Source organism: Fonsecaea nubica (assembly GCF_001646965.1).
Source record: "Fonsecaea nubica strain CBS 269.64 chromosome Unknown Scaff128, whole genome shotgun sequence".
Lineage (NCBI taxonomy): Eukaryota > Fungi > Ascomycota > Eurotiomycetes > Chaetothyriales > Herpotrichiellaceae > Fonsecaea > Fonsecaea nubica.
Window position 1 is genome coordinate 2,730 of NW_019173801.1, and position 26,557 is coordinate 29,286.

The 26,557-nt window shown below is 51.8% G+C and overlaps 8 protein-coding genes across 8 annotated transcripts; 3 read left to right on the forward strand and 5 right to left on the reverse strand.

The window, feature by feature from the left end:
* Nucleotides 1-251: 251 nt before the first annotated feature.
* On the reverse strand, nucleotides 252-1,289 carry AYO20_10956 (hypothetical protein; the record flags this gene model as incomplete). Its single annotated transcript, XM_022649210.1, has 1 exon — nucleotides 252-1,289. The coding sequence occupies one exon, from the start codon at nucleotides 1,287-1,289 to the stop codon at nucleotides 252-254; it is 1,038 nt and encodes a 345-aa protein (XP_022494795.1).
* A 568-nt stretch (nucleotides 1,290-1,857) lies between these two features.
* On the reverse strand, nucleotides 1,858-3,219 carry AYO20_10957 (hypothetical protein; the record flags this gene model as incomplete). Its single annotated transcript, XM_022649211.1, has 4 exons — nucleotides 1,858-2,368; nucleotides 2,427-2,975; nucleotides 3,032-3,119; nucleotides 3,171-3,219. 4 exons carry the CDS (start codon nucleotides 3,217-3,219, stop codon nucleotides 1,858-1,860), a joined length of 1,197 nt encoding a protein of 398 aa, XP_022494796.1.
* Nucleotides 3,220-6,982: 3,763 nt separating this feature from the next.
* AYO20_10958 (hypothetical protein) lies at nucleotides 6,983-8,600 on the forward strand (the record flags this gene model as incomplete). Its single annotated transcript, XM_022649212.1, has 2 exons — nucleotides 6,983-7,194; nucleotides 7,328-8,600. The coding sequence occupies 2 exons, from the start codon at nucleotides 6,983-6,985 to the stop codon at nucleotides 8,598-8,600; spliced, it is 1,485 nt and encodes a 494-aa protein (XP_022494797.1).
* A 1,094-nt stretch (nucleotides 8,601-9,694) lies between these two features.
* AYO20_10959 (hypothetical protein) lies at nucleotides 9,695-11,272 on the forward strand (the record flags this gene model as incomplete). Its single annotated transcript, XM_022649213.1, has 1 exon — nucleotides 9,695-11,272. The coding sequence occupies one exon, from the start codon at nucleotides 9,695-9,697 to the stop codon at nucleotides 11,270-11,272; it is 1,578 nt and encodes a 525-aa protein (XP_022494798.1).
* A 1,049-nt stretch (nucleotides 11,273-12,321) lies between these two features.
* Nucleotides 12,322-16,362, reverse strand: AYO20_10960 (hypothetical protein; the record flags this gene model as incomplete). Its single annotated transcript, XM_022649214.1, has 13 exons — nucleotides 12,322-13,590; nucleotides 13,651-13,819; nucleotides 14,000-14,180; nucleotides 14,233-14,378; nucleotides 14,434-14,561; nucleotides 14,608-14,836; nucleotides 14,966-15,017; nucleotides 15,069-15,156; nucleotides 15,209-15,285; nucleotides 15,459-15,621; nucleotides 15,687-15,896; nucleotides 16,000-16,271; nucleotides 16,320-16,362. 13 exons carry the CDS (start codon nucleotides 16,360-16,362, stop codon nucleotides 12,322-12,324), a joined length of 3,027 nt encoding a protein of 1,008 aa, XP_022494799.1.
* A 227-nt stretch (nucleotides 16,363-16,589) lies between these two features.
* On the reverse strand, nucleotides 16,590-18,561 carry AYO20_10961 (hypothetical protein; the record flags this gene model as incomplete). The annotated part of the gene is made up of 5 exons (XM_022649215.1): nucleotides 16,590-16,641; nucleotides 16,695-16,891; nucleotides 16,947-17,725; nucleotides 17,779-18,029; nucleotides 18,302-18,561. The coding sequence occupies 5 exons, from the start codon at nucleotides 18,559-18,561 to the stop codon at nucleotides 16,590-16,592; spliced, it is 1,539 nt and encodes a 512-aa protein (XP_022494800.1).
* A 916-nt stretch (nucleotides 18,562-19,477) lies between these two features.
* Nucleotides 19,478-20,335, reverse strand: AYO20_10962 (hypothetical protein; the record flags this gene model as incomplete). Its single annotated transcript, XM_022649216.1, has 1 exon — nucleotides 19,478-20,335. The coding sequence occupies one exon, from the start codon at nucleotides 20,333-20,335 to the stop codon at nucleotides 19,478-19,480; it is 858 nt and encodes a 285-aa protein (XP_022494801.1).
* A 2,947-nt stretch (nucleotides 20,336-23,282) lies between these two features.
* Nucleotides 23,283-25,114, forward strand: AYO20_10963 (choline-sulfatase; the record flags this gene model as incomplete). The annotated part of the gene is made up of 3 exons (XM_022649217.1): nucleotides 23,283-24,222; nucleotides 24,282-24,341; nucleotides 24,405-25,114. The coding sequence occupies 3 exons, from the start codon at nucleotides 23,283-23,285 to the stop codon at nucleotides 25,112-25,114; spliced, it is 1,710 nt and encodes a 569-aa protein (XP_022494802.1).
* Between the last annotated feature and the right edge of the window lie 1,443 nt (nucleotides 25,115-26,557).

A 26,557-nucleotide genomic window follows, 5' to 3' on the forward strand; every position in this document is an offset into this window, starting at 1 on the left:
TGGTGATGGGGCCATCGGTGGCCACGGGCTATGCCATTGATACACCAGGAATCGAGTGCAGGTACAGCTCCATATTGCCCACTTCATGGAAACAAGGGATACTGGCTCTACGGTTGCGCTTTTGGCGTTTCATGTATTCACCATTCCATGCTCTTTTGCTTCGCCGTTTCCAAGTCCACACAGCGTAACGTCGAGTGCCCACGAATGCCACTGTTGTATCTACCAGTACTAGGTAGCCAAAAAACATCTGTTCAGGCTTCCCCTTTGAGCTTCAGCCTAGCCAGTTCGGCCGGCGTGGTGGGTTTCCTGCCCAGCAACCATTCGAGGACGCCCGGATTCCCCAGCAAACCCCTGCTGTTGTAGTAGAGCAGCATGCGCTCGGGTGCGTCCCTGAACGTCTGGTCCATTTCTCCGGCACGGTCGACGCCGTAGGTCATCTTGATGAACATCTCGACGGCCTGTTCCAGGGGGACGCGCTTGATGTCGAAGCGTATGCCGAGCACGCCGCCGATGGCCTCGACGTACTCGGCGGTGGTGATCGGCAATGTGCTGACGAGCTGGTACGTGGCGAAGAAGTGGCGCTCGCGCTCGCGGATGACCTTGACGGCGACCTCGGCGTGGTCGCGCACCGCCGAGAAGGACATGCGCACAGCAGGGTTGAATGGCGCCATGAATGTGCCCCTTGCGCCGTCACTCCCCTGCGACGACGCGTCCTTCTGGCTCAGTAGCTGGCCGATGAAGTTGTCCATGAATGTGCTCGGCTGGAGGATCGTGTACGACAAGTCCGATTCCGTCAGGTACTCCTCGATCTGCCGCTTCTGGTCGTGGTGCAGCAGCTTGCTGGCCTCCGGGTGCAGCGCGGAGCTGAAGACAAAGTGGAGGGAACGGGGCGTGGATGGTGAACTTGAGTCTGAGATCACATTGCCGCCCTTCTCTTGCTGCTGCTGCTGCTGCTGCTGCTCCTGTCGACGAGACTCTGCAATAGCGGCGTCGATCATGTTCATGCCCAGCGTGACTTCGTATGGGTGGAAGGGTGGCCCAACGTAGAAGACGGTAGTAGCCCCGTCAACGATCGCAGCGCATTCTTGGGGCACTTGAAGGTTAGCACGCACGACCTCTGCGTCAGGATACTGCTCGGCAAGCCGTGCGCGTGACTTGTCAGAATTGACCACCAGGCGGAGCGCAGGACGTGGTGACGCTGACGATGGCTCTTTGTGTAAGAAGGGGATGATCTGGCTGCATTGTCGACCGCTAGCGCACGTAAGGACAATGAGATCTGATCTCGCCATTTCTCCTCGATAACACTCTAGCTATTGAGCAAATATGACAACCTTGAATGAATGGTTGAGTCGAAAGGGGATTGGTGTTGTAGCGAGAGAGAGAAAGGAGATGCGAAGGATGTCGACGCTGTGTGCCGCACACTTTTTGAGGCTCACAACAATATTATTTCAACTTTGACGTGAAACCACGACCAAGATGGCTCTAGCGAACCACTTAACATACTAGGCCAGAAAGGATATAAGGACTGTTGTCATCGGTAGGTAGATGGCAGTCCACAAAGAGACTGCTTCGCGTTCGGCCACCGACATGTCGATCATGTGCATCATATATACTCACAGTCCCTGCGCCATCAGCGGTGGAGGGTGCGACCTTTTTCGTGACACATATGCCCCTCCTTCTCTGGTCATTTCGCAGCTTGCAGACAGGGACGAGGATCCAAAAGAACACTGCTGGGACGAAACAATGGCAATACATCTCATATCTTAGACAGCCGTCCACACGAATCCGAAACCATCCGGCTTCAAGAAATGCGTTTCTGGGCAAACACATTTCCTTGCCGCCTACACCATTCATTCGTCATGAGTACATCTCGTCAATCTCAGCCGAATAATCCGTGCCTAGTTGATCATATGTCTCTGGCTTCGTTGCAAAGATACTCGAGAGAGCATCCCGGAGTTCGAAATCTTCCATCACTGCCCCAAAACCATAGCATCGGACCTTGCTCCTGATGGACTCAATCATACCCAAGACGTCTTCCCTCGTAAGAGTAGTGTAGTTTCGATGGCCCTTGAGAGATTGTAAAGCCATGATAGGAGTCACCTGGCCGCTGGGGATTGCGCTGCCTTTGAGCGTTTGGCTGAGATTTAGCAAGTTGTTCAAAATTTGTACTGACTCGGCATCTGGCACTTTGTGCTCGTATGTGGGCACCAAGCCACCCTCTTGAGCGGCAACTCGCGCGATATGGCTCGGAGGTGGACAGGTGGCCATCAGGGCATGGCCGGAAAATAGTGCTTCTTCGTCATTGTTGGGTGAGTCCGCTGATCGCCGGACAAGATACTCCTCATGATCACGACAAGTCTGCTCCAGCCTGGATATCATGTGGTCAGTCTCAACAATCCGAGGAATGTATAAAGGCTAGTACTCACTTCAAGATGAAATCAATGCCCAACTGGGGTTCTCTCTCGAAAATACCCGGCATGTCTGGTGTGGCTCCTTCTTCTTGTTTGATGCCGAACTCTTGGATTTCTGGTCCTTGAGGCGAACTGGCGTAGTGGGTTGTCCCGGGAGAGTGACCTGACGCACTCAAGGCACCACCGTTCAGGTATGCTTGTGGGGAATAGCCGCTTGTCACGGAAGCATGCCCCGTCACAGCACTCCCATAACCGACGGATCTGGGACCAACGGATGGGGGACTCAAAGTATTCAGCGATGGAGGGGTCATGGAATTTTCCTCTCGCTTCGGTTTCAGGGCAAGCATAGCTTTCCTGTTCTCGAGTTCGTTTTCGAATGCAATTCCCCGAGATGTTAGGACCTCTCTCAATGCCAGTATCTCTCGTTGCTGATTCTCAATCATCAACTTTTGCTGCTGAATGGTTGCGTCTCGCGTATTCTGTTCGAAGACGAAAACTTCGCGCAGACGTGCAAGTTCCATTTCCAAGGCTTTGATGTAATTCTCTTTACGTTCACGGTGTGTTCTAGCAGACAGCCGCCTTAGTAAAAAGCGCACGAGGCACAAAAGGACTCTACCCACCTTTGAGCTTGCCGATTGAGCTCCTGTCGCCGCGTTTGCGCTGGTTTACTGTCAGGTTTCGGACCTCTTCTCTTGGCCGGTTGCCCATCTAGCCATGATCAGCCCAAATGCCCAGATAGGCAAAACCAATGTGGCTCACCTCTAGTGATCCTCTTCTGCATTCCGCCGAACCCTTTGAGGAAGCCCATGTTTACGGGGCCGCCGTGTGCCTTTGCTTCGCTCGGAACCCCATTGTCTGATATCGATGCCGAATTAGCCACAAGATCATCAATTGAACCGAGTACGAAGGCTGATCCGCCCGTGTTTGATTAGAGTATCCATTCACATTCTTTGCGTCTCTCCAGTGAAAGCTCCTACGATAGCATATCAAGCATGTAATGCTTGAGGAGAGCCATCATCGATCATTATATCGGGAGTGAGATTGCAGCGACTTACGGTAGGAAGATCCAGGCGCATAATCTTGACCGGTCCAATTCGACGGGTCCATGTCGGGTGGTTGTTGCATGTTAAGATGCAGTCAAACTGCGGCACGATGATAATAATATTGATAGACTACCTCCAGCAACCCACTTTGATCATGAGATAAATTGATTTGCGAATCGTTAGATAGAAGGTCAGGGTAAGCCCTGTACTCTGTTGTCCGGTTGTAACAAAGCTGACCACCGTAGAAGCTCGGAATTGGCGCGAGCCGGTCAGAGTTAGTCGAGGATGGAGGCTTGTTTCTTGTTTACCGAAAGGCCACGCAATCGTGCAAACCAGGACGGAGAGTCAAAAGGCAATGACAAGGAGATCGTGTTGAGGATTTCGCAATTAGCATGCCGTCCTGAGACTAATCATGCGACAAGGTCGTGAAAGCGCTGTGAAAATCCAATGTGGGTGCAGCAGAAACTTGGATGGAGGGGTCGAGCGCAAGGCAATATTTTATGGCGGGACAAGATTGCTGATCGCGGTATGGAAAATCTGTGCAACAATTGCGTCGTAGCTTCACTAGAGAGCGATGCGCAACGGAAGGAAGAACCAACAGCGGTTGTAGTCGATGATGGCAGGAAAAGACGTGTTCGAAAAGGTTGAAAGGCGGAGGGGAAGGACGTTGAAAGCTGAAACTGAAGCGGCGTGATCAAGCAGAGGCGGAACCGGGTCGATGCGAAGCTCTCACACCCTGGCCGCGATGGCGCAGTCGTTGGAGATTCGAGACCGGAAGCACAGAAGAATGGGTGGGCACCAGAGGACAAGGAACCTGAGTTGGATGGTCTAATCCGCTGCTTTAGACTGGGGATAGTGATGGGCTAAGAGACTCGTTGATTCCTTTGTGCCAGAGGGCAATTGGTTGGCTGGATCGTGGAGTATTTATGTGCAAGGATACCTAGGCTGGCGGGGTCTATATCGCGGGATCTTGAAGCGGCGGGTGCAGGCACGGAGGGTTGTAAGGGTCTCGAGCCGTGAATTCTCCTGCAGGGGCCACAGCTTTCGTCTTTGTGCTGCACCACGGAATACGGGGAGGAGGCGACCAAGTTTTTCTCCAGGTGAGGACGACTGCCAATTGGCGAGTAGGGGCCGGAAGGGTGTCGGAGGATGGTTAGATAGTGGGATGTAGCGTTACACGTTTGAGGAAGACAACGCAGGACGGACGCGAGTCGTGCAACCTGTGTTGCGATCGGATGCGCAGGTGGATTGAATGAGGTAGAGAGGTAGTTACGTCGTCGAGTCGATGAACACGATGAAGGTTTGCGGAAGAAGAGAGGAGGCAATGGTTTTTGTCCTTTATCATTCTTTTCTCGCCTTGTGGGGTTGAGATGTTCTGTCAGCACCCGAAGCCACTGAGAAGGTCAGAAAGGGCATAACTCACGCAAAGTCCATCAAATAATTTTGTCGCAAGCACAGCCACAGTAAGAGTGGTGTGGGTATAAGCACTTGTAGCCTTGGGACTTGGGAGAAGAGTTCAGCAAAGCTCAGGTCACCAAGGTCATTCATTCAGCCGGCCATGCCCGCGGGTCAAGGAAGGAAACACTGTTCCAGGCGAGAGGAGTGGAACCGATAGATTGAATCTAGGCTTGGATGGCAGTTAAAATCTGTCAGGCACGCCAGAGTAATAAGCACAATGGGTTCCATGCATGGTTAGGTAAGTGCCTGGTAAGTGCCTAGAGATTCACACAGAAACCTCGTGGGCAGTCATTGCGTCAACTGTTCCCGCTAATGAGTGCCAAAAGAGGCTAGTGACGCCTAACTCGTCAGGTAAACGAAGAGCCTGGTTAGCCCGGACGAAGCCCCCAGAGAACCCACTTGGCCCTGTGAGAAGCCGCAGCGGTAATCACATCCGGCCCATTTCCAGGTAATTGACCATGTAAAACAACAAGAATGTTTTTGTCGTCCTCACACAGGCATGTCTGCCGGATCCGGTGGAATCGTAGAGCTTGCAACACCTGAGCCAAGGAGAGGTACAGGAGAGGAATGCGGTGGAAATGTTCAGCAGCGGTGCCGCCATCCAATTTCATCCTGGAAACATTCAATCGCGCACCGACATCGACCTCCCAATGTGCCATCTTGTTGACTACTCTGTGAAATGCACTTACCAGCTGCCCCTTACCTTCCTTGACCCACTCATATCGATTCCACTGAGTAGTCCAACCTCTCTGGTCGCCGACGGCGGGTTGTCACGTTGTTCCGTCGGTCCTTCGTCAACGTCTCAGAAAGGGAACCCTTTTGCTTCCGCGCTCTGTTGCACCAATCTGGTTGTACAGCTTTCCTCGTCGTGATCCGCTGGTCCAGCGACAAGCATGTTTCCTGCACAAGCATCGTCTCTATGTCGCGCGGCTATCATCCACCGCTGCGAAAAGTTACCAGAAGAGGCAGTGGACAATCGTTATGTGTTATCAAGGATCTTGCTTCGATCGCCCGTATCCGACTTAGCAGCCAGGTTTCAATTTCCAGGCATTTGAGGCACTCGCTTGATGGTGCAAATCGCAGCTGCGTCCAAAGTGCTATTTCTAGCTTGGGTATCAGCACAGTCAAGCAACCAACCGTACCTATCAAATCAGCGTAGGAGATTGAGCAAGGGTGGTGATTGTAGCACCCTCGACCATTTCGACAACCATCCAGTTATCAATCTCGCAGTTGTTCACTGACATCTCTTAGAGCAAGCCCTTCCATCCGAGTCATCAACGTGGAAACGCAGGTGTCTAGGAAGCAGTATGGGAGTGCCTCAAGCTGCTGCCAGAGGGGAAAATGACACTCACTCCCGTCTGATTTTCTCCCTCTGATTTTTATCAACCCAAGCGTGATTTTGCTGTTTGATGCCGTGGAACCATATACTCGTTGCTCCATCATGGTAGTCCAAAACCGACGGGGACATGCTTCTAGAAGCCTGAAGCCCATCGAGAACGAGCCAGCGAGTGGTGGTAAACAGATACTCAGATGGGAAAATCGATCACCTGGTGGGAGGAACTTGGTAGGAACAGACTGCGGACAACCTACTAGGCACTCAGTACAGGACATGGCATTGACCAAGGATCTGCTACGGCGCATTAGCAGCGACAGGAAAAGGTCTCGAGGCTAGATTTATAACTCGACAGTAGGAAGAGGCGGATGAGAGACAGACGGTGGGACACTGATTAATTAATACGTACAGACACGCATGCCTCATGCGCACCAAGTGAAGTGGTGATCAGGCCATGATTGGTGCCCTGGATTGCGTTTTCTTCGGTCCACTGTCCTGATTTGGTTGGAATTTGGAATTTGGAATTTTGCCTCCAAACCGATGAGACGCGCCACGTTGCTACACCAACATTCGCTCGTTCACGCTCGCGAATCGTGGACAGTGAATTGGCTCTCTCTTGATGTGAAAGCGGTCTTCTGCACTGTCATCGCCCCGTCTTCAACTTCTGTTATCTTCCCTTTGACACCAGGTTTCCTTCATTGGCCAAAAATGGGCAAGATTCGTACCCTATACCTACAATGGCGACGGTCGAGAATGAACTCCTAGTTCATATCAGTGCTCCGAGCACTGCACGAGATGACAGACGCTACATCGCCATCGCTCAATCCGTTCTGGACTTCAGGCCAGCCATAATTACCCGAGTCTCGGGCATCGATTCCTCTTCACTGGTTTCTGTTTCCGGGGAGGAGTCCGCTGGCGACAATGAAAGCGATTCACTCATTGATACTAGGTTGGTGTCCGATGTTTGCAGAATAGCGCAATGTGATATTTATCGGAATGGCCCAGTGGCTTAGGACCTGGACATGCGTATTCGTACCTTGGGATTACTTCGCACTGCTACAGGAAGACTTACTTTACAATAGGAGTTCCTCTTCTCGTCAGCCAATCCTGCCTCGCCCGAGCACTGCTCCTGAACTGACTTCGACCGGCGATCGGATTGAACTACCTCGAGCTGGCATGAGCCCCAGACGAGCCTCTTCCGAGACTTCTTCTGTTAGCACATCGTCTTCCACGCGTTCCAGGTTGCAGTCCGAATCTCCGAATGTGGTTCCACAAGATGTGAAAGCTATATCTGCCTCTCGTTCACAGTCTCGGCCTGGGAGATCCTTGACCGAACCAGGGTCGGTGTCTGCACATGGGGAGCGAAGACGAAAGAAGCCACGGACGGAAACTGACTCTGGCAATGTCGACTCTATCGATGACCTTGCCGACAGAATCTCTGGCGGCCATGGAACAAGTTCTACTGAGTCGGTGTCATCGTCCGCCCGGAGGCTCTATGGTACTTTTGGTGTGGAAGCGCGCCAGTCTAAGCAAGTTGAAACTTGCAGCATAATCGATCTTACAAGTCCTGACCGCCACAGCAAGCCAGTCTATGCTGGCGCCCGTGACCGCAAAGTGCTGGTGAGAAGTCCGCGACCGCGAGCGTCGCCGGTTGCCAACTGCGCCGACTCTGCTACAATTCTTCAGCAAGACCATCACCAGGTAAGACTGTTGCCTGCAGAGGTCCGAGCCCCATATCCCAATGGTGGGCAGTCGAAATTCACGACGCATATTACCAAAACCCTGAAGAGGCTGACGCATGGGGAGGCACCCGCGCTTAAGCACTTCCGACCGGCATTCGTTTGTCGAGACGTCAAAGTCCTTGAGCGCGGTTACTGGCAATTCTACATCAAAATAGCAGAAGAGAGCGTCGTGGAAGAATCCAGACGACCTCGAGTAACACTAAAACTACTAGGATCCACGGCGCGCAAGAAACGCGGTGGTGGCGCAGGTGTGCTGGCTTCAAAGACCACAAATCACGCCTTGTGGACTGGGGATGAATTCATCCAGTTCTGGGAGAATATGACCTCGGTTATTGAGTCAGGAAAGGTAGGGTTCGCCATACGAATGACGAAGGAGCTGGATGGTGGCAGCCTCTGGAAGATCAGGGTATTTACTTGGGGAGAGATGCTTGGACATATCTGGATGTTGTTTTTGGTTCTTTCGGATAGACTGACGGGGAATATATTGATGGAATGGATCGCTGGGAATGGAGCAGTGGTCGTGCGCATGTCGGATGGCAAACATCAGTCCGGGTTATGGATGAGAAAGGGGCCGGAGGGGGCGCAAGGCGTTTGGGGTTTGGCATATCGATAAGGCCGAAGCGAGATGCGGACAGGCAGGTTGATTTTGGAGATCGGCTTTGGACTTTTGAGGGTTTGGTGGCATAGCCCATAGACTATGTCCTTTGAATGTATGTATTAATTTCTATTCACCCCTGATCGGCTGTGGTAAGACGTCAAGATTGTTCTTGTAGAGTCCAATATACCTGCGTCATCGGGCTACGGTTGGTCCTCGGTATGCGAAGTACCTGGCTCGCTGGCCCCGGATCATCGTCTCTCATCATGTGGATAGGGATCGTCCGACCATGGCCCATGGACAACCTCGTGGTCGGGTCTGGTGCTTGAAAGGCTCGGGCATTGGTGAGGTGGAGGTTGAGGGGACCCCTTGATACAGAGAAGCGGGACTTGTTGGAATGATTGGTCCGATGAGACGATGAACGGGGATTGGCATTAATGCAGCATGCGGGATGGTAGGTGGGTGGCAGTGGGTGGATGGATGGATGGTGAGCAGCTGTGGCTTGTTGTCGCTTTTTTCACCTGCAAACTGCGCTCGCAAAATCCACGACCTGGAAATCGCATGTGAAAGATTGAATTCCTGTAGCATCATCCATTGCATTGCTCTCAGCCTTCTGTCACCATCTCCTCTCTGTCGACCTGTACCAGAGATTGAGAAGGCTCCATAGCCACTACTGTCTTCATCCTCACCTCATCTTGTTCGCTACACCTCATGACTGCCGCCTCTTACCGTATTTTGCCAGCTTCTCGGCCCGTTGTCCAGCCCGCGTCAACACTTCCCAACAGATCCTCCAACTGTCTCTCAGGCTTTCTTTCAACTTTACCCGCAACCTGCGTTCTCGACTCCATGCGGTCTACCGTTTGACGGCTGCTGTCTCCTCCTTTCACCTCGTCGTCTGTACCGAAAAAGCCTTCCTTCGTTATCTCACCCTCACTTCAACATCGATCCTCCGCGCCATCTAACCAACCCGCGCAACGACACCTTTCTACCTTACACAACACATTATCTCCTGGCGGACAATCACTGGTTATCTCTCACAAGTCTAGGCTGCCTTAGAGCAGCCTAGGAGAAGAGGTGGAGGCGTCGCGTGATTGATGTTGGCGATTCAAAGAATGTCGTCCCATGGCGGACAACAGAACTTCCCTTTCGGCTGTACGGCCTACACCTTTCCTATCAATCCCTCTACCTACTTTCCCTTCTTTGAAGATTCATTTGCTTACGTCTACTCCCCAGACCAACCTGAAAATCTTCATGGGATTGGTTTACCCGAGTTTATGACCCCAGGTCCTCCCCCAGGCCAACCTTTGCTCAATGCACATGAAAATCAAGATCTGGACAACTTCTTCCAGGGCTTTGATCAGAATGCTGCTGCCAACAAAGTCCTTACGCATGCTCAATACAATCCCCGCACCGATCATGACCAGTTCTTTGACATGCCGCCAACATTCGTTGGCTCGGACACTGCGCTGGCACAGCGGTCTATCATCGACCAGCATCAGCTAACAGGAGCTGGGTTTCCGTACGGTGATGGCTTTTTGGGACATGACATGACCACGGTCTCACAGACAAATCCGCTGGTCGGCGGAATGCACGGCGTTTCATACAATGATACTACATTCCCAAATCCCCTCATGGCTCAACTGCAGTCAGCCGCATCGATGCAACCGGCCTACACCCAAGGATGGCAACAGCCCTATCCACCTCCGACTGCAGTCAGGATACCACCAGCAGGCCGTCTAGACATGTCTTTCGGCTCTGATTCTCGGTTTCAACCTAGTGGCTATGCTGCTCCTCATAATCCCATGGATCCTGACCTGCCGCAAGGACTACAGATGAACAACCCCATCGGCGAATGGTTGGAGCCGGCAAGCGGAAGCACGACCCAGCCTAACACGCAGCCAAACACACAGCCGTCGAGTCCGACGTGGTCAAAGAAGAGAAATTTTGATGATTTCATCAGAGATCAACCTCGCAATGGCTTGATTGCCTCGATTCCACAAGCTAGCATGGTGCAACCCGCTCCACCGCAATCTGGTTCTCGGAGGAAGCGCTCTGTTGTCAAAAGCGAAACAAGAACTTCAATATCCCAGCCTCCAACACCGCTATCCAGTAGCAAACCACAAACCCCCCTCAACGCCGGAAATTCAGGAATGGGCGAACAGGAGCCAGATACCGACGTGGAAGCCGAAGGGGAGGACGAACACGACACTGCAGAACAGTCCAGATCACCTTCCCCAGCACCTTGGCCCGCATCGAAAGCTCGTCCACCTCGAAATACAAAGGTTCCTCCACTTAAGCCCTCCCGAAAGAAGAAGGTGAATGCAAGTGGATCAACGCCAATCAAACCCAAGTCAAAGGTCCATCGTCCCAGTATCACTTCTACCCGAGTGCCACTCAGTGTTGAGCAAAAGAAAGCCAATCACACGAACTCGGAGCAACGACGTCGGGATGCAACTGCCCGTGCTTACGCGGAATTGTACGACTTGGTCCCAGAACTTGAAGAAATGGGGAAGCAGAGTACCATGAAGAAGCTAGAGGTTGTCGTGGCCAAAGTGCAGCGCGTAAAGGAACGGGTTGAGGAACTAAGGGCAAAGGTCGGACTGGACTCTGTGACTGGGAGGCCAGTCAGTGGTCCAGGTGGAGGATCAGGGATGCTCTTGTTCAGCGACGTTGTTGACTGGCACCAATGACCGGTCAGGGGCAACGAAAGCACTCTTGCTGGACCAGTGCAGTCCCGGCCGTGTACCTTCACCATGAGCGATCAATGGACCACAGGACCATGCCAGAAGTCCGATACTCGGAAGGCCAGAGTCGGACCACGCACCTGGCAACCAAATGGAAGTGAACGAGATGACGACCGCTTTACGATACGAATTTCAACCAGTGCAAAATCACTTTGCGTTACATACTTTATGCCCTTTATTCCACTTCTTCAAAGATACCCACTTGAATTTACCCAAACTTTTGACGACGAAAATGGCGCGTTGGACAAGACATGGACCGCCAAGGGTGGATTGCTGATTACTGATTACGAGACTCTTTTATCAATCTTGAAAAGGAACAAAAGAGCACCAAAAGAACAAAAAAAGTGCCGTTCTGCCCTCAAGGAAGACGCACGGAAAAAAAGGCCCAAGCCAACCCCCTTGCAACATCTTCCCAGAGCCCTTGCGAAGAGGTTAGAGGGTGTGTGCTCACACAGAGGCTCTGCTTCATTTCAACCAATATGTCCGCCACACCAACTACACAAACAACAGGGCAAGATATGAAAAATGGTTAACAATCAATGGAATGTGAATGAACACGGGTCATCAAATCTTGGACATTATCAAGAAGAACCGACACCAACACCGACACACCCAGGAAGACAGCACGAACATCTTTGTTTCCCCCCTGCAAGTTACATCATCTCAGAGAGCTGGCTGGCACTATGTGAACATGATCGTCTTCCATCTTCCGTTAGCCCTGCAAGATCCTCGGAAGGACCAAGACAAATACTAGTATTGTACAAACAGTCGAATCGGAACCCTGACCGAGGTTCAAAATAGACACGATAGTACGACAGCACGATAGCGTCTCACTCACATTCCCAAAGAAAAACTCCATTTTGTCCTCGTAGGCCGTAGCTCGAATGATTTATTTACTTGAAACGACCGGACCCCATGACGGCTTCTTTTGTCCCCGATACATCCCATCCCATCCTATCCCGCCCAATTTTTCCGCGAGAGTTGGAAAAACCGCATCACACGTCCCAGTGCAGTCTCTGGCATCTTTCTCGGAGGACTGTTGCGAGGGCTCCAGCGTCGCTGTCTCCGGCTCCGGCTCCGGCTCCTGCGGTCGCGGTATTCATCATGGCAAGGACGTCCGCGACGGCCACGGCTTTCCTCGCCCAGAACTGCGGCAGCGTAACCATCTCACCACTGCTACTGCTGCTGCTGCTGCTGCCTTGATTTTTGTTCTTGTTTTTGTTGTTTTTGTGTTCCGGGATATGCTCGTCGTGGTCGGCTGGTGCAGAGTCCGAGGCTGATCCTGACGCCGCCGGTAGTGGTAGTGGTGACGCGTAGAGATCGATGGCGAGATTGAATAGCGTGACGGCCAGCCACTCCAGTTCTTCCGGCGGGTAGTCATTCCCGCCGGCGGCAGCAGGAGAAGCAGCGGACGTTGCCAGATCCAGGGCATGCTCGGTGATTCTCACCACGGTGCTCAGATTCTTCTCCTCGGTCCGGCGGCGGCCGTTTTGTTGTTGTTGTTGCTGCTCGGACTCGGCTTCGGACTCGGACTGACACTGATTTTGGGGTCGCGAATCTCGCCGGCGGTCGAGAACGATTTGAACCATACACCTCATCCATCTCGCAGCCCGGTTGCTGTCGTAATCCGAGTGGTTTCGCAACCCGGATATCAACTTCGCGAGCAGATTCGTCGTTGTCGAGACTGGCAGTGGCACAGGTGGAGTCGAAGACTCTGGCCCGGACGGCTGGGACGGCTCGGTAGACTCGAGGCCGCTCATGGAGGCGGAGAGGATCATGCCGGCGAAAAGCGAGTACGTCTTCTGCGGCGGGTTTAGGAGTACCATTTGGTCCACCATTTCAGAAAGCGAGAAATCGTGTTGAACCGGGGTTGGGCCAGAAACATCTGCGGTACTGGTACCCACGAGGAAGAGCAGTGCTTCGAACGCCAGGGGTGTCAAGACAATGAGTTTCTGCGTGATCCCCTCGAGAACCTCCTGCTCGATGAGGCCTGTACTGGAGCCCTCACGTAAGGCGTTCAGATGATTTCGAATTTCCGAGTACTTGGCAAAGACATTTCTGTACAAAGTAGACTTGATTTCTATCGGCGAATGTGGTGGTGCCTTTCCCGAATAAGCCGTCTTAGGAATGTCTTCTTCTGTCGACAACGTAGCTGCCGACCTCGCCTGGACAGTGTACAAGATCGCTTGGATGTACTTTGCACCAGTCTCGTGGATGTGCTTCTGATATTGAACCTGGCTTGGAGCATGCGTGGGCAAGTGCATCTGGATGGGTGGGGAATCAGTCGGAGGGAACGAAAGACGTAAGGACATGTAAACACCTACCTGGCACGAATAATGCAAAAGGTCAATGACATATTTCGTCGGCCATGACTGGAGGTATTGCACGGCAGTGTTGTAGCTGGTCTTCTCCAACCACCTGCTTTCTTGTAGTTGATGTTCCATGGTCGTTTCTTCGCTAAGCTGTCGCTTTTGCGTAAAGGACACCGCTGGTCTGTGTCAGTCAAGGTCACTTTGTGCTCTTGGGTCTCGCACCGGACTTGAAGATGCCGCATAACCGAGACAGAAGTTCTTCATCGAGGTCGTCGGCTTCTGAAACTGCTAGAAGGAGAAGGCGAGCTGTACATCTTCTCAAATTAACAAAAGGGCGATACATTGTGTGGTCCTGTCTTACCTCAGAAGGGCAGATGCATCTATTTCCGGTGGCAGATTGTCTTTGTATTTGTCCAGAATGCGCTGGAGGAGTTGCGCCCCCTGTAATTTGCTACCATATTGCGTTGCTTCTGCAACGGCGGCAAACAAGAGCTTGTTCCGGTCATCATGGACCGTGGCGAGAGAGGCCAGTGTTGATCTCGCTGTCCAGATATTATTCTCATGGATTGCACGGCTATCGGCAGGTGGTCTTACCGTCAGCTTCGTCCCCACGCCGCAGAGCCAGACAGTATCGCAGGTATCGAGAAAGGGGATGCTGTTTTCTCGCTGGCGACATCGTTTCGAGGGCTGCAAAAGCAGCTTCAAAGTCGCGGAGATCGATCTGACATTTGACTATTCTCCTGAGACCAAATACCGATGAGTGACAAGACGGAAGAGACGTGATAACTCTCACACCTTTCAATTTTGCCCACGTTCTGATCTCCAGCTTTGCTAAACAGTTGATGCAATGCAACCCGGCACCATTTAATAGTGATCTCTTTCAATCCGTGGTCGAAGGTATGCTCGATCCGCTTCCAGAAAAGCTGTATTGTCAGCAGGATCTCTGTTCATAGCAAGATCGAGACGTACAATCAATGCACCATGGGTAGCCTCTGCACTGAGAGCTTTATTCCAGGCTCGGTAGATCTTCTCGAATGTCCCTTGAAGGGACAGCATGTCGACGCTGCTCTGGCCCTCGCTTTCTGCTGTTATGAGCCAGATCAATGTGATGATGGCCTTTTCAGTCCATTCGTGTTCGTCGCTTGAAGCAAGTCTCAAGACAATGTACGACTCCAATACTCGGATTGCGTGTGCGGTACTGAGTTCGATCAGCTTAACTCCTTCATTACTTGCCGTTCATACCTCAAAGATTTTAGATGATGCACATAGTGCAAGATTCTAAAGGCCATGAGCAAACACTCACCGTGATCCTGAAGGGCTAACTCACAGCTTATGATTTGAGTGGATCAGGTGAGCCGATCGGACAACGCTCAATAAATCTTTGTAAATCAGAGAGAATCATCGTCAATTTCAGTGGGAAATGGTCTTACTAGCTGAGAAGGCGTCCGCATTGGTACATGAGTCTTTTGCAGCGACCTCTAATTGTAGCAGGATGACGGGAAGCCTGTGGCCGTACTCCTAAAAGCGTTTAACTTTCGTTCACACTCTCATTCAGAATCAGGATACTTACCTCTCGAAGGACCTGGAGGAGTTGAAAAGCCTCCTGTCCGGCTTCCCCCTCCTCAAGTGCTAAAAGAGCCCGCACTGCTGAACGCATGAGTGTTGTCGGAAACGTGAACAAGAGAGATTCCCACCGCAAGTATGTATGAGGGTAAGCCTTAGATCCAAGACATCCGCATCTTCACCCTGCATTCCAGGTTCATTTGTGAGCTGGCAACCCCTTCTGAGCCATTGCGCAGCGACAAGGTATTTTTTCTGACCGAGCTGATCGTTGCCCATCTCGTAGCATAGGTCAAGTGCTTGTCCAATCCGAACGGAATCCAACTGAGATTTGGATGCCTCGAATTGGCTGTAGAAATGCTCGGCTAGCTCTATTCGCCCTTGTTTCCACGCCTGTTTCTTTAGTTCATGCCCGCCAAACGGCTGTAGTGTACACAGACCAGTGTGATGCGCATCAACAAGTACTGTGCAGTCAAGCTTCCATTTACTTTTTCGATATCGAGGTCATCGTGACTGGCTCTTTGAAGGAGATCTTCCGATTTGACAGCCAGCTGTTCAATGACCTTGGAGGCGAGGTCAACCAGGCCAGCATCTACCGAGAGGATGATTGTCAGGCAAAGTGATACCAACAGCCCAGAGTACCCTACCAAGACAGCTTCTGCTAGCTCTGAGTGCGATTTGAAATAGTCGATGTTGGCCTGTAGTTGAGTAAGTTGAATTCAGAGTCTGGGACGCAATGTGTGCACTCTTCCATCTCGAACCCGCTGAACTTTCGAGGAGGAGATACGAGAAGACTCGGACTGGGGCATCGGTCAGATGTGGACATCTGGGAGGTTGATGATAATCACCCCTGGCCAGGTTGACGGGCAGCTGCGGACATCCTTCGCCCCGACTCAGTCTGCAGCATGTGTTCCAGAGAGCAACACCTCTGCGATCGAACTCTGTCCGCTGGCCTGGAGTGAGCGCTTTGCGTGGGAGAGGGAGGGCTTCCAAGTAGATTGAAATGTCAGGAAACTCTTCAGCTGAGACGGTCACTCCTGGGTTGACGACGGTTTCAAGGTGGGAGGTGAATTCTAATTCATCATCAGTCAGTTCCCTAGCGAGACTGATGGCGAACACACCAAGAATGGATCCGGCCGTACTCCGTTGCTCCTTGGGCAACATTTGAGAGATCCGGACCGCACGTAAGAGGCGTCGAACATACACCCGTGGAAAGTCAATGGGCTTTCAGTTATGAGAGGGAAGAAGAGCGTGGCTGGCACGTGATTTCATCACCCGCAGTCTTCTCAAGGCCTGCTGCTAACCAAGGTGTAGTGTACTTGGAAGATACTCAAACATCGTAACATTGCATCATCTGAGGCTGCTATACACTAAAACAGAGGTCCTGTACTTCAACGTTTCCCAGGACTCATGGGCAAGAAGTTGCCCACAATCAGCGAGGGTCTGTGTTGAATGTCTTAGCGAGAGGGAACAGCTACCAGGGTGGCGATGCTTACATATTGTGATTATCTCTTCGAATGGTGAAAGAGAAACAGCAGTGAATGTCCACGATGTCAGCGCCTGCCGTGGGACAGCGTAGTGTACAGCTGGTGAGCATAGCCTTTTGCTGCTGGTCGAAGCAAATGGCACAGAACTTCTCCCAGTAGCTGACCAGCTGGTCTTCGACTATGATCTCGTGGATGGCAAGCTTTCCCTGTATGCTACTATCAGTTCCTAGTCACAGCCGACCGATTGGATCTTTCACTCACATCACGAAGTGATTCGATGGGTACCTGAATCAACTCTGCCATCTCCTTGTTTCCTCTGAAAATTTCGCCCGTCCTTCTCCAACAGCAGGCTGGAATGGCCATGCTAGCGAAAATTCTGTCGTACTCCATCAAACTCCTTTCAAACCACATCTCCACCAGAACCAATTCGATATCAGTCAAGCTCTGCATCCTCTCTCTAAATTTCGGCCGGAACTGGTCCAATTGCATCAAGATCTTGTGACGCGAATGTGGCTTCATGTTCTTTTCCATGTACTTGTTGAGCCGGGCATATCCATTCACGTAATTGAAAGGTCGTAACATTCCTGCATCGTATTTTGCTTTGAGTAGCTTTTGCATGCGCTCCTCCGGAGGTTCAGCGCCCGTCGGATCGGCAGCCATCATGTAATACTTTTCTCGCGCTTTGTCCGATGCTGGCTTTACACTCGACGGCCTAGATATCAGCGCTGCTTGAGCCGCGTTGTTCTGAGTAGTTGCATGGACGCTGTTGACGTGTTCTTGCGAAAGGATGGGTTCGACTCCGGAGGTCGGGAAAGAAGAAGCTGCCATCGAGTTCATGAACGAAGGATCATTGAAGGGACCCTGGAATTCATCAGTGGAATACATTCCGGTCTCTTCAAATAGGCTGTTGCTGAGGAAGTCGTTTAGCAGATTGAATTCATCAGTGACCTCGTTTGCGTTGAACATATAGTTGGGATGAAAGGCCTGCATATCATGAAATCGATTCTGGACTCCGGTCCATGGATCATTATAACTGAAGTCTGCACGGCATTAGGGACGACTGCTTTCCCCTCAAAGATTGAGACACACTTACGGGGGTGAGCATTACCATTGATGCCAGCGTTTGGTGCAGCTGCGCTCGGATTAGAGACGGCCATGGTGTCATTTGTGGATGGTCTCAGTCCAATATTATCCTCCTGCAGTAGATTAGGAGCAGAGTCGTCCATCAATGCGGGACCTGGTAAGCTTGGAGCCGTAGGAAAATCATCCCGTGGAGGAGACTGCTCGTCCGGCCCAGCAGTGTCTGAGTCGGTCTTGGACTTTTTGTGATAGCCATGTCCCTCTCTTGGTTCGTCATGACACAGGTGGCCGATGTTTCTCTTGATGCAGCGTTTACAAGGTCGATCCTGAGACACAGTTCCCCAATGGGAGGGTTGCGTTAGCCAAACAGGACTTGAGTGGATGGTGTTGAGCTCGACATTGAGCGCCAGGGAGTCGTACAGAATCGCAAGTCATATGCTGTGTATCCCACCAAAAACAAGCAGTCAGCCCATACTATGTCTTGCCATGTCCTCGAATCTCGGTACTTCCACGTCTCAGAGGTCAAAGGAGCTTACCGAACGGCGACAATATACGCATGCTGAAGAAAGATGTCAGTGTGGGCCATCGCTAAGACTGCATGGAGCGTGTACAGACCATGGTTCACCTTGCGCTTCTTCTTTGGCTGATCAGTGGAAGGCGACGTCTGGTTCGACTTGCGGGGCGCAGTTGGCGAAGTGGCTTCGTGTACTCTGTTGTTTGGCAGCGAACCCCGATTGTCGAAGGAGTTGTTCATGTCACTGCCTGCACGGTCAGGCTCATCTGCGAGATCTGACATTTGCCGACAAGTTGTAAATCGGACGGTGGTTCAAGGATCGAAGAAGAGAGCGTGGGCAAAGCTGCGTGCAACGCGATCGCAAAGACTCATGGTCTGCAAGAAACGGCGCAGGATATCTTTACGTGAAACTGTGCAGAGACACCAAGCACAAGATCAACCAAAAATTCAAGAGCAGAGGAAATCTGCATGCGAAACCGTTGGTAGAAAGTAAGAGCCTCGGGCCCCAGCTCACCAGGCACAACATAATAAGTGTTCCAGGCCGGTGCCGGAAGGCTGGGCCCTGGAGTTGGATTCCCGTCGTGGGAGCCTGCGGCGAGACGGAAACCCCGCAATCGCTTTGACGGATCCGAGCGCAAAATAAGTGGCACAGTCTGACAAGAAATAGTAATGAGAAGCCATTCACTATTGACTCAAAGATAACTACCACTAGGCATCATGGCACCCCAATCCTCCTTAATTTAGAGGGCATCTACTTTCTGTCAGACTGCCATTTTTTTCACTCCCAAAGCTCGACAGGAAGCACGGGTGAGTGGAGCCGTGCGTGCTTCCTGCAGCCCATGGATTGTGCCTGAGCCAGACGGGCGGTTCTCGGCCTCCAGATTGAGAGCTATGTATGGAGTAATTATTATTTTGGGTATCGTACGGATTAACGATGGCGAGAGCATCGTTGCAGTGCTCTTACATCGAAATAGTGGTAAGCTCCCCTTGGACTAGTTTTACAGATGGTTTCTTTCTTTCTCGTCTCCTGCCCATGGTAAAATATAAAGACCCGAGACTACCCCTCGAAAGTGAGCCTGGAAAGGAGCAGACATCAATGCACCGGGCACCCACCGGGTAGACATGTTGATCGTAAACGTCGCTAAAGTTGAACCGTCAAAACGTCATTATTTGGTGGAAAACAGCGAAGAAGGGCCGGTTAAATGTTGACGCTGGGGCGCATCCTCTTCCTGCCTTTGGTGCCTCCCGGAGTACCCTCCTCCTCTCGCTCTCTGGCTCTCTTCTCCCGCTGATCCAGCACCAGACTCAGAACGTCGAAGCCAAACTGTGGGTACTCCAGACACATTGTCTTGAATTCGTTCTCGGCTTCGTGGCGCAAAACGTGTGACCGGGTGGCCCAAAACGCAGCAACAGGCCTGCGGATGGTGACATCGTCCGAAGGTGTGTTGCTATAGACAAATCGTGCGTATGCGATCTCCCCCACAGCGGTCGAGTTGATGCGATGTATCTTTGAATGCGCTAGTGTCTTGAGGTCAGGCAACCCAAGCTTCTGAGCCAGCGTGTAGACGCGCGCATGTTTGAGAAGCTGTGCGCCGGTGTTGTCAATGGCCGGGACTGAAGGATCAGGTTCCAGTCCGTCAGGCGAGTCTGCGAGGCGTCGAGGGAAGTATTCGCCGGTATATTGATATTGGAGGAAACACCCCACTGCATCTAGCGACTCATCAGGCAGCTCGACCACGAGAGAGTCGTCGTCAAGACTCGAGAGTATCTCGCTGAAATAGGGCGACTTTTGGAGGATGGCTTTGTGGGCAGTCAAGGTAGTCTCCTCATCGCCGGTGCCCACATTCAGCTGGACGATAGGTGACTTGAGGTACTCGAGAAACATGGTTTGAGGATTGGTGGTATTGCCATTGGCGATCTGCGTGTCATTGCCTGCGTCTTCCCCTCGCGCGGCGGCCTTGTCATCTTCCACCTCTTGTGTCTCTTCCATGATCTCCATGTCCACGTCAGCTGCACCTGACTCGCCTATCTGTGGGTTTTCTTCACCATCGGCCATGAGGTTTGCGATCGGAAGGAATTGGATAGGTTTTTGGCGGAACCGGCGTACTTAGAAAGCTGTGTGGAATGCACCAATCATAGAGCAGTTAGCATATAAAATGTGACGGAATTAAGGAGCGAGGAGTGAAAAAGATGCAAAACGAATGAACAAAAGGATGGTGTTGAGCGTGGTGGAGGAAGAGGCTGGGAGACGAAAAGGTCGTGGAGCTTGTTACTCCTTGGAGTCTTTGAACCACAGCTGTAATTAATGAGTGACAGTCAAATCCGTGCGCCTGGACGGCCGACCACTCTATTCCATTTAGTAGGCGGCGAGTTCTTTGGGGACAATTATCTTGCGGTGGGATGGTCCTCTCGACCACTCCAGCCAGCTTTGTCCTTTTCGGGTTGTCGTCAGGCTGCCCTCGAGAATGCCATCTGACCATGGCGAATCACGTGATTTAGACACTCGCTCTTATCTGGCACTGCGCATTGGGAATGTCCTATGTCAATGGTATACGAAATAAAAAAACCAGCAGGGTTTGCTGCGGTACCTGGACAATAAATGTGTCTCAGTACAAAGAAGAGCACAACTGTGATCCAACATAAGCGAACAATTCCTGGTGGAGGATGACCAAGGCAGAGCCGCAACGAGCACTCGATACTACGTACTTTGTATGGAGTACAAGGGGGTAGGCCTGTGCTCTAGAGTCCATCTATCAATGACATAGAAAACACCCATGGCCCTATGGGAATGAAGGCTATTGGGTCCTGAGTAGTAAGTGTCCATGTCTCTCGCTGAAACCCAATCTCCAGCAATGTGTGGAGAGAGGGAGCAAAGCCATGCCTTTTTGAACATTTGGGCGTCAAAGGTCCTATGATGCGAATCAGGTGAAGACTCAAGATGGACGTTGAAATAATTGTCTGCTAGTTCAAGCAAGGGATGTAATAAAAATCAGGGGGGTGACCCATCGACTTGATGGAGGCTTCACGTGGTTGATAAGGATCGTTTTCCACAGTCTAAGACATTCTGGACTCGAATACTTGTAGAAAGACACTGATTGGGCAGAGAGGGAAAAGGAACGCGGGGAGCAAAAAGGGTCCAGAACAAACTTGCTCGAGGCCAAGGCTGCGTGCGACGTGCGAGGCTGACCGATCAACAACTCCATGGCTCAGATTACCTCCGTGCCTCGTCAATAAATGCATAAAAACCTATTTTAGTACCGGGCGTTCGAGTCCTGGCAACACAAAGTACTTGCTAGGTCCGAGTTTGCCAGGAACTTCATCTATCGGTGTCTTGGTCGCTCGTCGGCCTCCGTGCAGCGTGGTGACCGGGCGTCCAATTTGTGATACTATGGTTGATGGCAGAGCTCAAAGCAGTAAATCCCTTCCCCTCTGTCCTTTTTTTCTCCCGTGGCACAGTCCTTCCAATTTCCGTACCCCGTATTCTTTGACTTTGCACTTGTGACACTGAGTTGGGCATACGAAAGTCCGACCAAATACAACCAATGGCGGATCTTATCAAAGCAGATCGAAGGGGGGTTAATGAACTGAAGGAGCAACTCAGGCGACCGAATAGAGTTGGGGGTCTGCATTTGTGGGAACAAGGGTCGCGTACAAGGGATACGAGTTATGTTAGGGGTCACGGGGGCCGAGGAGCGTTTGATTGGGGGGCCTGCTCCCCTCGCACGGCCACCACTCGTTAGCCTTGCCCTTACCTTGCCCACAGGGAAAATGATAGTTGATTAGTGTCCTGCAGCCGTGCATAGGCGAGTCAACCCGTGGCCGTCCCAAAAGAACCCCTAAGCGACCCCTTGCCCTTTTCAGGCACTTTCTGCCCAAGTTCAATGTTCCAAGCTCACCAAGTCACCTTGGGCATCTGGAGATAGCGACCAAGGCGATGATCGGGGAATCCGGCGCCATCCAATAATGCCAACGATAATTCCCGAAGCCACGAAATTAAGTGCCTATGTAACAGTGTCTTATCATGGACGTTGCTTACTACTGCGACAAGCATCCAACGAGGTCGGAGATTTTGTACACCGCCTACACTTGTCCATAAGTGGCAAACAATGGCGTGATCGAACTCTAGGATGTTGTCATTTCAGTCAAGCATCTTGAGAGGATCTCAATGATGCCTTCGCACGTTAATATTATGTTATTCTCGCCTTTGTAACCGCGGAGCCTCTCCATCTTCGATTCACTTCGTCATCCTGTTATATACACTTTGGGGTTTCTTCCATCATGGGGATTTTTCTTTCGCCTCCCTGAGCCCCTTCTTACCCGAATTCCCGGTCGGTGTGTCCTTTTTCCAAGACTTTTTGATAGATGCTGCATCCTCGAAAAAAAAGGGAGGCTGACTGCGACATGGCAAACGCCTCTCTGTCAGCCCTCTCTCTGGCTCTCTGAGCAATCACACAGACTGACGGCCTTACCGCCTTACAATCCACGGTCCATGGTCCACGGATGCTAGTTCACGTCGGCCAGATTGAATGAATATCATCGTCCCCACATACGCCATACCGGGATCAGTAAACCTTGTGGGTAACTGCAGCCTGCAGCTCCAAATTCTTTTTCGAAACCACAGCCGTTCGGTGCCAGTCGCTCCGGATTCACTTTGTTTTTCCCTCGCGTTTTGCTCGCGACCTCCCCTTTGGGTCAGTACCATTTTTCTTCCCTTTGCATCTTTGACCCGACTCTGGTCCTCCCCTGCTCTGGGTTTCCTTCTGTCATTCCTTCCAATTCCTTGTTTAGGGTAACTGGCCTTGTGACCCTCCTCCTCCTCCTCCACCCCAGGAAATCTCACCCTTACCCCCCTCGTTCTCATAACTATAACTATCCACTTCCCGCCCTTACACATTTTTCATATTTTACTCTCTTCTTCCATCCGGGCAACGAGCATTCAAGCAGACAAAACCCAGGTTCTCTGCTACAATCGTGAACAACAAAGTATTGAAATCACTGCGATCATGGGTTCCTTCAATCCTTTCCCTCAATCCCCTCCAGTGTCGCCTCCCAATGGCTACCAAGGCGTCGAAGGCTTCTCGACGCCTCTGTTTCCGGCCAAGCCGAATATCCTCTTCATCATGGCCGACCAGCTTGCTGCTCCGTTGTTGAAGATGCACAATCCAAAGTCCCAGATCAAGACGCCGAATCTCGACAAGTTGGCGGAACGCTCGGTGGTTTTTGACTCGGCGTATTGCAATTCCCCGCTGTGTGCGCCGTCTCGCATGTGTTTGATCAGCGGTCAACTTCCTTCTAAGATTGGTTCGTACGACAATGCCTGCTCCATTCCGTCTGAGACGCCGACCTACGCACACTATCTGCGAGCTGCTGGCTACGAGACCACTTTGGCCGGCAAGATGCATTTCATCGGAGATCAGCTCCATGGCTACGAAAACCGTTTGACTGCCGACATCTACCCTGGTGATTTCGGCTGGGCGGTGAATTGGGATGACCCAGGCCGAAGACTCGAGTGGTACCACAATAGCAGCTCCATCTTGCAAGCTGGGCCGTGTGTGAGGACCAATCAGCTGGACTACGATGAGGAGGTCCTGTATAAGTCGAAACAATATCTTTACGATTATGCCAGGTCCCCTCCCGGGAAACGACCATTCGCCCTGACAGTTTCCTTCACCCATCCTCATGATCCATACGCTATCGAGGAAAAGTATTGGGATTTGTATGAAGGTGTCGACATCGATTTGCCCAATGTGTCCATCTCTGAGGAAGACCAAGATCCACACAGTCGACGCTTGATGCATGTCTGCGAGATTGAGGGCCACAAATTCACAGACGAGCAGATCAAGCGGGCTCGCCGGGCATATTATGGTGCTGTGAGCTACGTTGATGACTGTATTGGCCAACTGCTTGACGTTTTGACCAAGTGCGGCATGGAGGACAACACCAGTAAGCAACGAGCTCCGTTCACAATTGTAAAAGTATTCCACTGACTGACATGAAAATAGTTATCATGTTTTCCGGTGACCACGGAGACATGCTGGGCGAAAGAAGCCTCTGGTACAAGAGTGAGTTCGCGTCCTGGTTTTGGCGATTAGTCTTGAGTCCGAGATAGCTAACAGACTCTGAAGTGTCGTACTTCGAGAATTCCGTCCGGGTACCTATGTTGATCAGCCATCCGAAGCAGTTCCGTCCTCACCGCGTGTCACAAAATGTCTCGACTCTGGATCTCATGCCAACCCTCGTGGACTTGATTGGATCCAAGCTGGTTCCCGGATTGCCCATGGATGGTCTGTCCCTGTTGCCTCACCTCTACGGTGGTGACGGTGGCCATGATACGGTCTTCGCCGAGTATATGGGCGAGGGAACTGTAGCACCCCTGATGATGATCCGAAGAGGCGCCTGGAAGTACATCACATGTCCAGTTGATCCACCTCAGCTATACAACCTCCGAAACGACCCGCTGGAAGTGACCAACCTTGCCACTAGTCAAGACCCAGGAACGCAGGCTGTCTTCAAGGCTTTCGAAGCAGAAGCCAGTAAAAAATGGGATTTCAAGAAGATCACCGAGGACGTCCTCAGGTGTCAGCGCCAACGTCGACTAGTTTGGTCCGCCTTGACTCAAGGTCGCTTTGAAAGCTGGGATTGGAATCCCATCGACGATGGCCGCGTCAAGTACATCCGTTCTCAAACCCCCTTGGATGAGCTCGAGCGGCGAGCTCGATATCCCATGCACTCAAACGTACCCGCCCAAATTTCCGTCAACAACAAGGCTGAAGTAGTCTGCCTCCAACCGAAGAGGCTGACCGAAATCGCCAGCGAAGCTGTCCACTATCGCTGAATCACACAAGCACTTGACCACGACTTCGTTTTGGATGCTGATTTGGCTGGCGTTCTGATCCCAAGTCTACACTTGTTCAGGGTGGCGTGCTCGCAAGCGTGGGGTTACGGAGTCGGTATTTCGTCCTCCCTGCTGTTTCTGTGTTATGGATGTCTTTCCTCTGTGGCAATGCTTTGCTTCTCCAGGTTCTCGATTACACTATGCTAATGGAGTTTCCACGGACTGGGGTCCGACTTGTGTATGACCTTGATATTGAAATGATCGGGAGGAGGAATGGAGCCGGCATGGGGCGTTGGTATTGCTGATGTGCAATTGCAATTGCCCAACTCAACCGAAGATCGCCCCCTCATTGCGACCACTACCCCTTGGATTGAGGATAGTGAGGACGAGTGAGGGTGATTCACGGCTTGGACAAGGAGGCTATCTAGCTAAGTACAGAGAAAACCCCAAAAAAGGAAAAAAATCAAAAAGGGCCAATATTGACCACAACCCATTTGTGCGATTCCCTGTATCAGGCAGGAGCAGCTTCAGCTTCAGCGTCACTTTCCTTTTTACTCTTCTGACTCGGTGCACTTTGTTCTGTGACCATTGCCCAGCCCTTCTCACCTCACGTCACATCCCACCCATCGCTGCGTTGGCCTGCGCTAAAGTTGCTTTTTCTTCCTCCTTCTGCTGGGCTTATTTCCTTCTTCCCTCTGGTTTGTTATGGTTGACCTTACCTGACTTGCGCAGCACCATGCATATCCTTGTGGATACGATGATGGCAACAGCTCCACAGCTTTTGTGGGCACGTTGCCAATCCGAACATTTGGTGGGAATCTTGAGGCCGTCTAAAGGTGAGTAAATAGCCACCGCATCGAGATCATCCTTTCACTGACTCAACCAAAGGACCGCCGCAGCCATTAGCATCCACTCTGCTGTGGTCCGTCAAATCGAAACAGTGCGTGCGGCAGGCTCCTCGTCTCCGGAGCGCTCGGTCTCGACCATTGTGCTACCGCCAGCACAATGCAACACCGGCATACCCTATTACCACATCTCCAGAGACCTACACGAGCCTACGCAGCCACATTGACACGCTTCGGCACAGGCCTGCCTACGCCGGAAAGCCGATATGGGGTTGGGAAGTCTAGTCATCTAGCTAGGAATCAAAGAGCGAGTCAAGGTTATTAGGCGCCGGACAGCGGGCTTTTCCCCGTCATACGAGGAAGGACCGTCATCCTCGTCACGCGGCGTTCGGACTGTACTGAACCGCAGTCCCAGTGAGACATGACCATATCCCTGACAGCAATGGCAAGGACGGAGGTGCTCGCCGTGGACCGAGAAGGAGAAGGATCCTACCAGCACATACACGGCGCACAGTCTTGAACAAGGTCAAACGACCCATGAATGTCTAAGAGCTAAGTGCCAATTGAAGATCCAATCAGAGTGCCCACATACGCTAAC